The sequence below is a fragment of the Oncorhynchus mykiss genome, chromosome 6 (assembly GCF_013265735.2).
Source record: "Oncorhynchus mykiss isolate Arlee chromosome 6, USDA_OmykA_1.1, whole genome shotgun sequence".
Lineage (NCBI taxonomy): Eukaryota > Metazoa > Chordata > Actinopteri > Salmoniformes > Salmonidae > Oncorhynchus > Oncorhynchus mykiss.
This window is the reverse complement of record NC_048570.1, coordinates 50236954-50253219: the sequence shown is the minus strand read 5'-3', so window position 1 is coordinate 50253219 and position 16266 is coordinate 50236954. Positions and strand designations below refer to the sequence as shown.

Sequence of the window (16266 nt, the reverse complement as noted above, 5' to 3'; positions counted from 1 at the left end):
CTAGGTCCCAGACACACTTCCCATGATTCTGCATGGGAGTTGGAAAAGACTTGGAGCGCCAGGAATCCTGCTGGTCGTGCTACAAGAAGCGTGCTCTGTCATCCATGCCCAGATTTCCTTCCACACCGACACAGTGGCCAGCAGGTTAACCGAGACACAGCAGTACTTTACAAGGACAGCGGAATCTCCTATTAAATTAAGCAGATATCTGAACTATGTTGTCATTACAGCCACTTCCAGATACAACAGTGTGTTTATTGAATGGTCAGATGCATGATGATTGCATTCTAATTAGCATCAGTGTAGGTAAAGGTAGCAAGAGTGGCAACAACAGTAGAATAGTAGTTAGTATTGTTTTGTTAAAAGGGTGGTTAACTAACATTTGCTGTTGGGCAACACAGAAAGATTGGCTACTCCTGGAATCAACCATAAAACACTGCCCAAGGTTGAGTTAGCTGGAGAGGCGTTAACCCATCTGGACAAGAGGAATACCTATGTGAGAATGCTGTTCATTGACTACAGCTCAGCATTTAACACCATAGTACCCTCCAAACTTGTCATCATCATCCTGGGTCTCGACCCCGCCCTGTGCAACTGGATACTGGACTTACTGAAGGGCCGCCCGCCCCCAGGTGGTGAGGGTAGGTAACAACCAGGGTGCGTTCTGAGCCCTCTCCTGTACTCCCTGTTCACCCACGACTGCGTGGCCACGCACGCCTCCAACTCAATCATCAAGTTTGCGGACGACACAACAGTGGTAGGCTTGATTACCAACAACGACGAGACGGCCTACAGGGAGGAGGTGAGGGCCCTCGGAGTGTGGTGTCAGGAAAATAACCTCACACTCAACGTCAACAAAACTAAGGAGATGATTGTGGACTTCAGGAAACAGCAGATGGAACACCCCCCTATCCACATCGATGGAACAGTAGTGGAGAGGGTAGTAAGTTTTAAGTTCCTCGGTGTACACATCACAGACAAACTGAATTGGTCCACCCACACAGACAGCATCATGAAGAAGGCGCAGCAGCGCCTCTTCAACCTCAGGAGGCTGAAGAAATTTGGCCTGTCACCAAAAGTACTCACAAACTTCTACAGATGCACAATCGAGAGCATCCTGTCGGGCTGTATCACCGCCTGGTACGGCAACTGCTCCGCCCACAACCGTAAGGCTCTCTAGAGGGTAGTGAGGTCTGCACAACGCATCACCGGGGGCAAACTACCTGCCCTCCAGGACACCTACACCACCCGATGTCACAGGAAGGCCATAAAGATCATCAAGGACAACAACCTCCCGAGCCACTGCCTGTTCACCCCGCTATCATCCAGAAGGCGAGGTCAGTACAGGTGCATCAAAGCTGGGACCAAGAGACTGAAAAACAGCTTCTATCTCAAGGCCATCAGACTGTTAAACAGCCACCACTAACATTGAGTGGCTTCTGCCAACACACTGACTCCCGAGGCTGACAGGGCATTTGGGGAGCTCTAGGTACGTTTCCTCTCCGGACCATCCGGATCCTACCCATCCCTTCGTGGTAGAGGTGGACGCCTCGGACACTGGAGCAGAGGCGGTCCTTTCACAGTGGAAAGAAGGGGACAAGAAACTGCACGCATGTGCATTTCTCTCCAAGCGGTTCTCAACAGTGGAATGCAACTGTGATGTAGGCTACCGGGAGCTCTTGGCAGTTAAGTGGCCCTTGAGGGATGGGAGACAATGGTTGGAGGGGGCACCTCATCCTTTCGTATTCTGGACGGACCATAAAAACTTGCTCTCCATTCAAGATGGTGTAGCAGTGCAAACGTTGTTTGCCGTTCTCCCGTGTAAATGTTGTATTTATTGTCTTTTTAAAATATATTTACATTTATTTTCAATTTGCTAAATTGGCCTTTCTATTGCCTTACCTCCTCACGCCATTTGCACACACTGTATATAGACTTCTTTCCTATTGTGGTATTGACTGTACGTTTTTTCATTACATGTGTAACTGTGTTGTTGTTTGTATCGCACCGCTTTGCTTTATCTTGGCCAGGTCACAGTTGTAAATGAGAACTTATTATCAACTGGCCTACCTGGTTAAATAAAGGTGAAAAAAAAATATAATAAAAAAAAGAAGCTAAGAGGTTGATAAAATAAAACCCTTACCTTTGAAGATCTTCTTCTATTGGCACTCCAAAAGGTCCCAGCTACATCACACATGGTCCTTTTGTTCGATAAAGACCTTCTTTATAACCCCCAAAAACTCAGTTTAGCTGGTGCGCTTCATTCAATAATCCACCGGTTTCCCTCCTTCAAAATGCATTCAAATAAACCAATAAACCAATTACCAATAAACTTATCCAAACAAGTCAAACAACGTTTATAATCAAACCTCAGCTACTCTACTAAATATATAAACAACACAATTTAAGACGGACAATCGTTATTGTCTTTACCGGAGATAAACAACAAAGAACATCTCATCCACGCGCATGAAAACACTACAGCCAAAATGGGAGCCACTTAGAAAAATTACAAATTCTAGCTCATTTTTCCAAAAACAAGCCTGAAACTCTTTCTAAAGACTGTTGACATCTAGTGGAAGCCTTAGGAACTGCAATCTGGGAGGATTTCGCCTCATAATAAACATGTCAGACATTGAAAACAGTGGTAGGCTGAATTATTTTTTTGGCATGGTTTGTCCTCGGGGTTTCGCCTGCCATATCAGTTCTGATATACTCACAGACATTATTTTAACAGGTTTAGAGTGTTTTCTATTCAAATTTACCAATTTTATGCATATCCTAGCTTCTGGGCCTGAGTAACAGGCAGTTTACTTTGGGCACACTTTTCATCCGGACGTCAAAATACTGCCCCCTAGCCCAAAGAGGTTAATGAAGCTGCCAGTTGAGGCCTTGTGAGACGTATGTTTCTCAAACTAGACACTCTAATGCACTTGTCCTCTTGCTCAGTCATGCACCGGGGCCTCCCACTCCTCTTTCTATTCTGGTTAGAGCCAGTTAGTGCTGTTCTGTGAAGGGAGTAGTACACAGCGTTGTACAAGATCTTCAGTTTCTTGGCAATTTCTCGCATGGAATAGCCTTCATTTCTCAGAACAAGAATAGACTGACGAGTTCCAGAAGAAGGTTATTTGTTTCTGGTCATTTTGAGCCTGTAATCGAACACACAAACGCTGATGCTCCAGATCTCAACTAGTATAAAGAAGGCCAGTTGAATTGCTTCTTTAAGCAGCACAACCATTTTCAGCTGTCCTAACATAATTGCAAAAGGGGTTTCTAATGATCAATTAGACTTTTAAAATGATAAACTTGGATTAGCTAATACAACGTGCCATTGGAACACAGGAGTGATGGTTGCTGATAATGGGCCTGTGTACACCTATGTAGATATTCCATTAAAAATCAGCCGTGTCCAGCTACAATATTAACTTAACAATGTCTACACTGTATTTCTAATCAATTTGCTGTTACTGAAATGGACAACAAAATGTGCTTTTCTTTCAAAAATAAGAACATTTCTAAGTGACCCCAAACTTTTGAACAGTAGTGTACATATCGTTAGCAGATGTTAATGCGAGTGTAGCGAAATGCTTGTGCTTCTAGTTCCGCCAGTGCAGGAATATCTAACAAGTAATCTAACAATTTCCCTAACAACTACCTAATAATCACATATATAAAGGGATGGAATAAGAATATGAACATATAGATATATGGATGGGCAATGGCCGAGTGCCATAGTCAAGATGCAATAGATAGTATAAGATGCAGTACATACAGTTGAAGTTGGAAGTTTACATACACCTTAGCAAAATACATTTAAACTCACTTTTTCACAATTCGTGACATTTAATTCTAGTAAAAATTCCCTGTCTTAGGTCAGTTAGGATCACCACTATTTTAAGAACGTGAAATTTCAGAATCAGAGTAGAGAGAATTATTTTTTCATCTTTTATTTCTTTCATCACATTCCCAGTGGGTCAGAAATTTTCATACACTCAATTAGTATTTGGTAGCAATGCCATAAAAATGTTTAACTTCGGTCAAACATTTCGGGAAACATTCCACAAGATACCCACAATAAGTTGGGTGAATTTTGGCTCATTCCTCCTGACAGAGCTGGTGTAACTGAGTCAGGTTTGTAGGCCTCCTTGCTCACACAAACTTTTTCAGTTCTACCCACAAATGTTCTATGGGATTGAGGTCAGGGCTTTGTGATGGCCACTCCAATACCTTGACTTTGTTGTCCTTAAGCCATTTTGCCACAACTTTGGAAGTATGCTTGGGGTCATTGTCCATTTGGAAGACCCATTTGCGACCAAGCTTTAACTTCCTGACTGATGTCTTGAGATGTTGCTTCAATATATCCACGTAATTTTCGTTCCTCATGATGCCATTTATTTTGTGAAGTGCAGCAGCCCCTCCTGCAGCAAAGCACCCCCACAACATGATGCTGCCACCTCTGTGCTTCATGGTTGGGATGGTGTTCTTCGGCTTGTAATCCTCTCCCTTTTCCTCCAAACATAACGATGGTCAATATGGCCAAACAGTTCTATTTTTGTTTCATCAGACCAGAGGACATTTCTCCAAAAAGTACGATCTTTGTCCGCATGTGCAGTTGCAAACCATAGTCTGGCTAATTTATGGCGGTTTTGGAGCAGTGGCTTCTTCCTTGCTGAGCGGCCTCTCAGGTTATGTTGATATTGGACTCGTTTTACTGTGGATATAGATACTTTTGTACCTGTTTCCTCCAGCATCTTCACAAGGTCCTTTGCTATTGTTCTGGGATTGATTTGCACTTTTCGCACCAAAGAACGTTCATCTCTAGGAGACAGAACGCGTCTCCTTCCTGAGCAGTATGATGGCTGCGTGGTCCCATGGTGTTTATACTTGCGTACTATTGTTTGTACAGATGAACATGGTACCTTCAGGCGTTTGGAAATTTCTTACAAGGATGAACCAGACTTGTGGAGGTCTATATTTTTTTATCTGAGGTCTTGGCTGATTTCATTTGATTTTCCCATGATGTCAAGCAAAGAGGCACTGAGTTTGAAGGTAGGCCTTAAAATACATTCACAGGTACACACCTCCAATTGACAATTAGTCTATCAGAAGCTTCTAAAGCCATGACATCATTTTCTGGAATTGTCCAAGCTGTTTAAAGGCAGTCAACTTAGTGTATGTAAACTTCTGACCCACTTTAATTGTGATACAGTGAATTATAAGTGAAATAATCTGTCTGTAAACAATTGTTAGAAAATTACTTGTGTCATGCACAAAGTAGATGTCCTAACCGACTTGCAAAAACTATAGTTTGTTAACAAGATATTTGTGGAGTGGTTGAAAAACTAGTTTTAATGACTCCAACCTAGTGTATGTAAACATCCAACTTCAACTGTATGTCTTGGCTTATTTTGTAAACTTTTTTATTATGTTTATTTCATTAGCTGTTATATTTACAATTTGACTTTTGAACACTTGTTTTTTTTACCTCTTTTTCTCCCCAATTGGTAGTAGTTACTGCCTTGTCTCATCGCTGCAACTCCTGTACGGACTCGGGAGATGCGAAGGTCGAGAGCCTTGCGTCCTCCGAAACACAACCCAACCAAGCCACACTGCTTCTTGACACAACGCACATCCAACCCAGGAGCACCAATGTGTTGGAGGAAACACCGTACACCCAGCGACGTGGTCAGCGTGCACTGCGCTCAGCCCAACTCAGGAGTCGCTAGTGCACGATGAGAAAAGGATATCCCTGTCGGCCAAACCCTCCCTAACCCGGACGACGCTGGGCCAATTGTGCGTCAGCCCATGGGCTTCCCTGTTGCGGCCAGGTGCGGTGGAGCCTGGGCTCGAACTCAGAATCTCTTGTGGCACAGCAAGCACTGCGATGCAGTGCCTTAGACCACTGCGCCACCCGGGAGGCTACTTGTTTTTTTTTTTTATAAATAAAAGCATGTTAATGAAAACTTCTTAGGGCTGCAATCCCGTTAACAGGGTTGATATGACAACAGCCAGTGAAAGTGCAGAGCGCCAAATTCAAACAAGAAATCTCATAAATAAAATTCCTCCAACATACATGTATCTTATACCATTTTAAAGGTAATCTTGTTGTTAATCCCACCAATGTCTCAGATTTCAAATAGGCTTTACAGCGAAAGCACCACAAATTATTATGTTTGGTCACCGCCAAGTCACAGAAATATTCAGCCATTTTTCCAGTCACAAAAAGCACAAATAAAGATACATTTAATCACTAACCTTTGATGATCTTCATCAGATAACACTCATAGGACTTCATGTTACACAATACATGTTTGATTTGTTCGATAAAGTGCATATTTATATTTAAAAAATCTCAGTATACATTGGCGCGTTATGTTCACTAGTTCCAAAAACATCCGGTGATATTGCAGAAAGCCACATCAATTTACAGAAATACTCATTATAAATGTTGATGAAAATACAAGTGTTAGACATGGAAATATAGATAAACCTCTCCTTAATGCAACCGCTGTGTTAGATTTCAAAAAAGCTTTACGGAAAAAGCAAACCATGCAATTATCCGAGAACGGCGCTCAGAAAACAAATAGATATATCCGCCATGTTGGAGTCAACAGAAATCAGAAATAACATTATCAATATTCACTTACCTTTGATGATCTTCATCAGAATGCACTCCCAGGAATCCCAGTTCCACATTACATGTTTGATTTGTTCGATAATGTCCATCATTTATATCCAATTAGCTACTTTTGTTAGCGCGTTTGGTAAACAAATCCAAAGTCACGAAGTGCGTTCCCTAGCTGCAGACGAAATGTCAAAAAGTTCCGTTACTATCCGTAGAAACATGTCAAACGATGTATGGAATCAATCTTTAGGATGTTCTTAACATAAAACTTCAATAATATTCCAACCGGAGAATTCCTTTGTCTTCAGAAAAGCAAAGTAGCGCGTGTGACCAGCACGTGACTGCTGGCAGACCTCTAACTCAATCTTCTCTCATTCTCTCCCCCTTCAGAGTAGAATCCTCAAACAAGTTTCTAAATACGGTTGACATCTAGTGGAAGCCTTAGGAAGTGCAGCATAACCAATGTGTGTATTCAATAGGGGCTGAGTTGAAAATCGACCAACCTCAGATTTCCCACTTCCTGTTTGGATTTCTTCTCAGGTTTTTGCCTGCCATATGAGTTCTGTTATACTCACAGACATCATTGAAACAGTTTTAGAAACTCTGAGTGTTTTCTATCCAATACTAATGATAATATGCATATATTAGCAACTGGGACTGAGGAACAGGCAGTTTACTCTGGGCACCTCTGGGCACCTTTTCATCCAAGCTACTCAATACTGCCCCTGCAGCCATAAGAAAGGGAGAGGGGAGCTGGGGCAAAGGCAAGATGTGAGTATCAGGATAACTACATAAAGCCAAAGATAGTGGATCAATGAAGATACTTTTGTTCACTCAGGCCGTTTACCATTGCCGATTTAAAGGGGTGGCTCTCCCATAGACACCAATGTGATAGCAGCTGCATCTGGTCTACTTACACTAAACACAAATATAAATGCAACATGTAAAGTGTTAGTCTCATGTTACATGAGATGAAATCAAAGATCCCAGAAATTGTCCATATGCACTAAAAGCTTATTTCTCTCAAATGTTGTGCTCACATTTGTTTCTATCCCTGTTAGTGAGCATTTCTCCTTTGCCAAGACAATCGCTCCACCTGACAGGTGTGGCATATCAAGAATCTGATTAAACAGCATGATCATTACACAGTTGCACCTTGTGCTAGGGACAATAAAAAAAACTCTATAAAATGTGTAGTTTTGTCACACAACACAATCGCACGAATGTCTCAACTGTAAAATCTTTGAAGTTGTTGCATGTTGTATTTATATTGTTGTTCAGGGAAAGGGAAAGGGAGATATCTAGTCAGATTTACAACTGAATGCATTAAACTGAAATGTCTTCCACATTTAACCCAACCCCTCTGAATCAGAGAGGTACGGAGGGCTGCCTTAATTGACATCCACGTCTTCAGCACCAAGGGAAAAGGACAGCAGGGGTTTAGTCTAGATTACATTTCTAAAATGTAGGCACATGTTTAGTAGGACACAACTTTGCCATTGTTATCATGTCATCAAATTTACCTAAGACAGATGGCAATGTTGTCATTTCCTAGAAAAGTTTGTCAAAAATAGCTAGCAATGCTAACATTAGGTAGCTAAAATCCAGTGGTCTTCCGTCAATCTTAGCTAGCTAGCTAACATTACACAGCATCTAAAGTCAATCTGGCAACAACAAAATGATGACAAAAGGTTTTCCTACACTCTTAGAAAAGAACGCTCCATCTAGATCCTAAAATGGCTCATTGGCTGTCCCCATAGGAGAACCCTTTCCACAGAGGGGTCTACATGGAACCCAAAAGGGTTCTACCTGGAACCAAAAGTGGTTCTCCTATGGGGACAGTCGGAGAACCCTTTTGGAACCCTTTTTTAAAGAGTGTACTAATTATTTGCCTCATTTGTAAATGTAATTGTACTTTCAAACCACTGTTAATGCACTTTTGATTAAATCAGCACTCCTTGAAAATGCATTGAATAGAATGCTTGATCAATCGGACTTGCTCCTCGGATAAGGGTTTGCTTGTTCTTGAGAATAGCCATAGCTATTAGTCAGTACATCATTCATATAGTCAGCTTGCTAGCTAGATAGTTGGCTGTGCTAGAAATTATATAATCATGCCAGCTAATTGTTTCAATGCACCTTCCAAATGTGAAATTATAAGACAAAAGGACACTTATATTGAAAAGGCTGTTCCTTTATGTCCTCTTTATTTTGAAGGTTGCTAGCTAGCTAGCTAATCTCGTTCCCAGAGACTTCCGGCCAAATACGTTGTGCGCAATAGCCTGTGGACGAGGTTACTAGCTAACAAACCTTTTGCGAGGGAACGCAAAACATTTTGTGCAGGAACGCAAAGCATTTTACGAGGGAATGCAAAGCATTTCACGAGGGAATGCTAAATAACGAGCTATTTTTTGTTGTGTCCCTTCAGGTGTTCTGTAGTAATGGCTGCCAAAGGTCACCAAGTATTCTCTGGGGTGTGAAGACATATGCAATAAAGACATCTTCTGTCTTTTTTAGTTAATTTGGAAGATATTTTTCACTTGAAAATGTGGAGTAGGTTGTGTAGATCTACAGGAAAAGAAATCTAATTGAATCTCCTTTTAAACTTTATTTTAAGGCTCCAAAATGTGAAGACTGTGCAAGGGGTGTGTGTAAGCTCACTAGGTACTGTAAATAAGTAACAACAACAGTGTCCTACCAGGGGTGTCTTGCAGCTTGGACAGCAGCTCTGAGATAGACTTCTTTTGGGCCTGAGCGATGTAGCTGAGGTTCTCACTGTCCAGCACCACCAGGAAGGAGTGCAGATCTGTGATCAGACGGTTCAGCACTGCGGACACAATAAGGGTGTATTCATTAGTGCACAGGAAAACGTTTTGCAATGAAAATGATTGTTTATTGTTGGACAAGTTCATGTTAGTCCCTCCCCATTTCGTCTGTTTTCTTCCATTTGGTTCCTAGTTTTTACACCCCAGACGTCAACAATGGCTCAATCCCAATACTCCCCCTTAGCCCTCCCCCTCTGGTTTGTGGGCCACATCGAGTCGGAGTGGAGTTCCAATTCAACTTTGATCGAGGAGTAGTGCCATTTCAGCCCTCTAGTTGGCCCTCCAAAGCAAGCAAATCAAGATGCAGACTTCCTATCGAGTGGTTATCAAAACACCCATGAAGCTCTACGACCTAAGATTCTATAGTTGCTTCAGGAAGATGGCTGACAAAAAAATTAGGATGGAAGAAAATGTAAGTAAGTATAAATTCCTAACGAATCATGCACAAAAAATAATACAGTTAAGAGGAATATGTTAGTTAATGTAAAGACAAATGATTCTCCATATTGTTTGGTAATAAAGTTCATTTACGAAAATAGCTATTTAACAAGCAAGCTAACTAGCTAACGTTTGCCAACTAGCTACCGGCATACATTTATCTTTAAACAGTTGAAGTTGTAAGTTTACTTAGCCAAATACATTTAAACTCAGTTTTTCACAATTCCTGACGTTTAATCCTATTAAAAATTCCCGGTCTTAGGTCAGTTAGGATCACCACTTTATTTTAAGAATGTGAAATGTCAGAATAATAGTAGAGAAAGTGATTTATTTCAGCTTTAATTTCTTTCATCACATTCCCAGTGGGTCAAAAGTTTACATACACTCAATTAGCATTTGGTAGCATTGCCTTAAAATGTTTTAACTTGGGTCAAAAGTTTCGGGTAGCCTTCCACAAGCTTCTCACAATAAGTTGGGGGAATTTTGGCCCATTCCTCCTGACAGAGCTGGTGTAACTAAGTAATGTATATTTTTAGTTGTTTTCAGGATTTTGCTAATTCTCTCTCGACCCCAGTTTCATATCAGGTGACTCCACATGGGGTTGCGATCCCTGTTTGGGAACCACTGCCCAGGGCCCACTTAAGATGTAACCGGGCCCTTGCCTTCAGAAGGTCAAAGTCATTAATGGTGCAATCCCAATACCTGCTACTTAGCCCTCCCCCTTGTTTTTGAGTGTCCCTCGGTGGGGGAGTGGCAAATCGAAAACGGAGCAACTAGTGGTGGAGAAATAAGGTCAGTATTCATATAGTGTCTCAGTATTCATAAGGGCGCGGCCTCAGCTTCATTTAAAAGCGAATGCGTAGATTTTTTATTTGTACTTGTACGCTGATTTGTCCTACATGGTTTGCATTCACCTGCATTCACCATTCAGCTGTTAAAAGTACTAAAGTCACCGGTGCATTATGTCAGCGTTTGAAGTCGGCCTGGTTATGCCTTGTAGCCTGTATTTAGAGGCTCTAATACATCTTTATATTTCTTAAAGTTGTCTCAAGATGTTAATGCTTTCTATTTATAAGCAATTATCCTTTCATGTAGTTGATTTATCTTATGACAATTTTGTTGTGGTGATACACATTTTCTTTGACATATAACTTGCATTTGTTTGTTTAGGAATTTCGTCAGAACCCTTTTGTAATATTATTTATGCATGTTTATCACAATGTCTACAAATTAATTGCTTGAATATTAATTGCTTATTGGTTTAAATATTGTTGATAAAATATAATTTACTGGCCTTTTTGTCCCTTTTAGGAACCATGGCTGGACATTTTGTTGAAAATAAAACAATGGTTCCTCTAAAACTCCTAGCTCCTGAAAGGGATTGTGTGGCTCTATTTCAACTGCAAATCTATTTTAAATGGCCCTTCGAGACAGATAGAGCAAGCAATCACAGAGTACCTATGGAGATCAGGAGTTCGGACCCCAATGATGTCCTTCAAAGTACCATGGACATGGCTGGACAGGTACACCAGTACGCCAAGATGACCCCATTCCTCCTGGAAGCTTGTCTAACCTAGCACATAGGGGACTCCAAAAGCAGGTGGTGCCTCTTGAGGCATATGCACCCCCTGGCTCTATGGGATAGGAAGTCAGCGTCTAACAGCATCCCATACTGAATGAAGTCGCACTACAAAGAGTAAAAATTCAATTGTGACAAGGACTTAAACTTCACAGAGCACGCCTCAGTCACAGGACAGTAGACATTACTCCACTTGCAGTCGTGCCTCCCTGAAAGACCAACAAACTAGTATTCTGGAGGAGAAACAAAATAGGGATAAAGTTGAGGAAATTAAAAGACACATGGAGGAGGAAAATTGCATGCACAATGCCTTCAGATTGATGCTTATGCCAAAGCAGCTCAAATACTATAGGAGACAGCAACAAGGGAAAGGAAAATGATTGCTAGGAAACTAAAACTTGAGAGGTGAATCCGCCAAGCAGAACTTGACCTCTCGTCACCTGAGCTTGTGTGCAGCTTCATTCAACAGAACCTCTTGGAGGATGAAGTAGCCTCTGCTCCTAGACTGTCAACATGTCAATCTAGCTATCTGGCTAGCCCTCACTACCCCCCCCCCCCCCCCCCCTCCTGCTCAAGATGCTACACTAACTCATCCTCAACCTCTGCTAGCTGCTAACCATGCTACGCTAGCTCCTCAGCCTATGCTAGCTCTATCTGACAATGAGCTAGCTCCCCTCAATCTCTGCTAGCTCCTGGCAATGCTACTCTAGCCCATCTCCAACCTCCGCTAGGCCCTGGTCATGCTAGCCCCTCTCCAACTTCTGATAACCCCTGGCAATGCTAGCTCCTCATCCGCTAGACCCAGGTCAAGCCGTGCTAGCTCCCCGTCAACCGCTAGCACCTTGTCAAGCTCCGCTAGCTCAAGAACAAGCCCGCTAGCTCCCCCTCAACCGTTACCCCCTGGTCAAGATGCGCTGGGAAACACCATGGTCCACTTCAAGCTCATCACAAAGATCAGGATCCTGGGACTGAACATCTCCATCTGCAACTGGATCCTGGACTACTAGACGGGCCGCCCTCAGGTGGTGAGGGTAGGCAACAACACTTTTGCCACGCTGACCATCAACATGGGGTCTGCTCATGGGTGTTTGCTTAGCTCCCTCCTGTACTCCTTAGCCGCGCATGACTCCAACACTATCATCAATTTTGCTGACGACATGACGGTGGTAGGATGATGAGGCAGCCTATATGGAGGACGTCCGAGACCTGGCAGTGTGGTGCCAGGACATTAACCTCTCCCTCAAGACAAAGGAGATGATCATGGACTACAGGAAATGGAGAGGCAAGCACACCCCCATCCACATCAATGGGGCTGTAGTAGGGCTGTCTTGGTCGACCGAGAGTCGTCCTGTTCTTTGGGACAATCGATTGGTTCAACTTATTTTTCCATATATAGACAGACACAACTTTTGTGTTTGAATAAAATCAACTACATATGCACTGAGGTTGTCTGATCCTTTAAGCAAACTGTTTGATTCAATATTTAAGACACACAAATGACTCAAGAAAGAGCTTGATAGTCACACTGTGCGAACAAAAATGACAGTGAGTGCCTGTGTGACGGGCGCAAACTGTCTCGCACTCCTCCCTACTGCAGCGAAAAGGCACCCCAGCACAGCAAGTGTTAAAGGCGCTGTCCGTGCTGAAGCTGCAACATAACTTTAGCCAAGTAGTTTCTTACTTGTTTCTGACTGAAAAGTTCTGTTAACGAAATTACTAATTTGTTTAGGAAGAACAATCCCTATTCCCTCAACCCTTGCTCTTTTTATGTGAAACATGTAAGCATCACATGTGACCAATAGGGCCTGACCTATAGCCTATCATAATCACATCAATAAATTGGTTATAACAAACTCCGAACACAGTCATGTCGACAGCAAAATGGATGAGGAGGACGTGAAAAAGTAACTTGTTATGTTAGAATGTTTATTGGTTGCTCAGGAGGGAAAGGGGAAGATTGTTGTTAGATTGCAATATTATAATATTTTTCTGACCAGTTGGAACAGTGTAAACAACACTAAATAAATAAGTGTACTAAAGAGTCTTTTCTAATGGAAAAATATATAAAATCTTTATTAAGGCAGACTAAGAACATGTTTGCGGTTTGTTTATTGTTTAGGCTAATTATTCAATGCTACCTTTGTTATTTAATTTTAAACCTAAAACGCTTGATTGCATTTCAAAGCATGAATGTATGTGATGGCATGAACAAATTAATGATTGATTGATTGATACAATAACAATAGGATGCACTCTTAGGCCTACAGCTTGATGGTGGTGATACAAGGCTACTATACAAAGCCTACTAATGATAAAGACATGACTTACTTTTATAACGATGACGATAATAATAATTGTAACAATAACAATAACAATAAGAAGGAGATCAAGAAAAAGTAGGGTATAGGAGCGAGAGCTGTGTGCATATTATGTGACAAACAGGTGCTATTAGATTCCAATATTACTTTTCTGCCTGTTTGGAGCAGTGTGAACAACACTAAACAAATTACAAGTAATGTATCTGTTCTAACAAGAAAACAAGTTGTAACGCCTTTATTACAGCATAGCAAATATTTAAAACAGACAAATCTGTGAAATTGCTTTATCCAATATATTTGCCATTGTATGAGGAATGGTGCTCATGGAATCATTAGGCTTTTAAGCAAACACTCAAACAGACAACAGAAGCAACATCTGTCTTATTTCTATGGATATATACATTGCATTCGGAAAGTATTCAGACCCCTTGACTTTTTCCACATTTTGTTTGGTTACAGCCTTATTCTAAAATCATAAATCTACACACAATACCCCATAACGACAAAGTGAAAACACGTCTCAGTATTCAGTATTCAGACCCTTTGCTATGAGACTCAAAATTGAGGTCAGGTGCACCGTTTCAATTGATCATCCTTGAGATGTTTCTACAACTTGATTGGAGTCCACCTGTGGTAAATTCAATTGATTGGACATTATTTGGAAAGGCACACACCTGTCTATATAAGATCCCACAGTTGACAGTGCATGTCAGAGCAAAAGCTGAGCCGAGACAGGATTATGTCGAGGCACAGATCTGGGGAAGGGTACCAAAAAATGTCTGCAGCATTGAAGGTCCCCAAGAACACAGTGGCCTTCAGTCTTAAATGGAAGACTCTACCAAGAGCTGTCCGCCCGGCCAAACTGAGCAATCGGGGGAGAAGTGCCCGATAGTCACTCTGACAGAGCTCCAGAGTTCCTCTGTGGAGATTGGAGAACCTTCCAGAAGGACAAAAGGTACTGCAGTGTGTTAAACCACTGCGTCAGTTGGGAGCCCAATGTGTATTGTATGTTGACTTTGACATGTTGTGGCTTTCGAGTGCCTTGTTTTCTATTCATACACATATTTCATTAGGGATTATATATACACACACACTACCGTTCAAAAGTATGGGGTCACTTAGACATTTCCTTGTTGTTGAAGGAAAAGCACATTTTTTTGTCCATTAAAATAACATCAAATTGATCAGAAATACAGCGAGACATTGTTAATGTTGTAAATGACTATTGTAGCTGGAAACGGCTGATTATTTATGGAATATCTACATAGGCATACAGAGGCCCATTATCAGCAACCATCACTCCTGTGTTCCAATGGCACGTTGTTAGCTAATCCTAGTTTATAATTTTAAAAGACTAATTGATCATTAGAAAACCCTTTTGCAATTATGTTAGCACAGCTGAAAACTGTTGTCCTGATTAAAGAAGTAATAAAACTGGCCTTCTTTAGACTACTTGAGTATCTGGAGCATCAGAATTTGTGGGTTCGATAACAGGCTCAAAATGGCCCGAAACAAAGACCTCTCCTGAAACTCGTCAGTCTATTCTTGTTCTGAGCAATGAAGGCTATTCCATGCAAGAAATTGCCAAGAAACTGAAGATCTCATACAACGCTGTGTACTACTCCCTTCACAGAACAGTGCAAACGGTCTCTAACCAGAATAGAAAGAGGAGTGGGAGGCCCCGGTGCACAACTTAGCAAGAGGACAAGTACGTTAGTGTCCAGTTTGAGAAACAAGTCCTCAACTGGCAGCTTCATTAATTAGTACCTGCAAAACCCCAGTCTCAACGACAATAGTGAAGTTATATGATTACGCCTTCCTACGCACTTCTCAGACTTACCTTAAGCAGGTGCGTAACGAGCTTTGCAGGCATGGTTCGCTTGCCTGCACTGAATAACTCAACTGATGAAAATCATCCCACTTGCTGGCCAACACATTTTCTTGTGGAGTTTTCAATCAATAGGTTATTCAGTACATTTATCTAAAGCCATCCCTTTGAATTTGGTGTTTCTTTTCATTTGAATGTTCTCGACCGACTCACTAGAATATAGGGAGAGAACGATTCAGAATACTAGGGATCAATTAAAGAAAACCATGTAAATACATGCATATCCGTAAACTTTCCAGCACCAATTGGTAGATTTAAAAAATACTCTGATCTTGCATATTATTTATTGTTAAGAATGTATTGATGAATAATCATTTTTTTTAAACGGTTTGGAGAGCCTTAACAAACTAAATACAATGGGGAATAAAAAATACGGTGGTTTGATTCATCCTGAAAGTTGCCATATTCGCCTCCCAGGTGGCGCAGTGGTCTAGGGCACTGCTACGCAGTGCTAGCTGTGCCACCAGAGACTCTGGGTTTGCGCCCAGGCTCTGTCGCAGCCGGCCGCGACTGGGAGGTCCGTGGGACGACGCACAATTGGCCTAGCGTCGTCCGGGTTCGGGAGGGTTTATCCTTGTCTTGTCGCGCACCAG

General features: G+C 41.8%; 1 protein-coding gene across 1 annotated transcript in view; it reads right to left on the bottom strand.

Annotated features, from left to right (window-relative positions):
- si:dkey-220o5.5 (actin filament-associated protein 1-like 2) overlaps window positions 1–16266 on the bottom strand; it is a 101029-nt gene that overhangs the window by 46151 nt on the left and 38612 nt on the right. The window contains exon 2 of the mRNA XM_036980386.1: window positions 9324–9452. Coding sequence (XP_036836281.1) covers window positions 9324–9452 — 129 coding nt within the window. The remainder of the gene's footprint in view (window positions 1–9323; window positions 9453–16266) is intronic.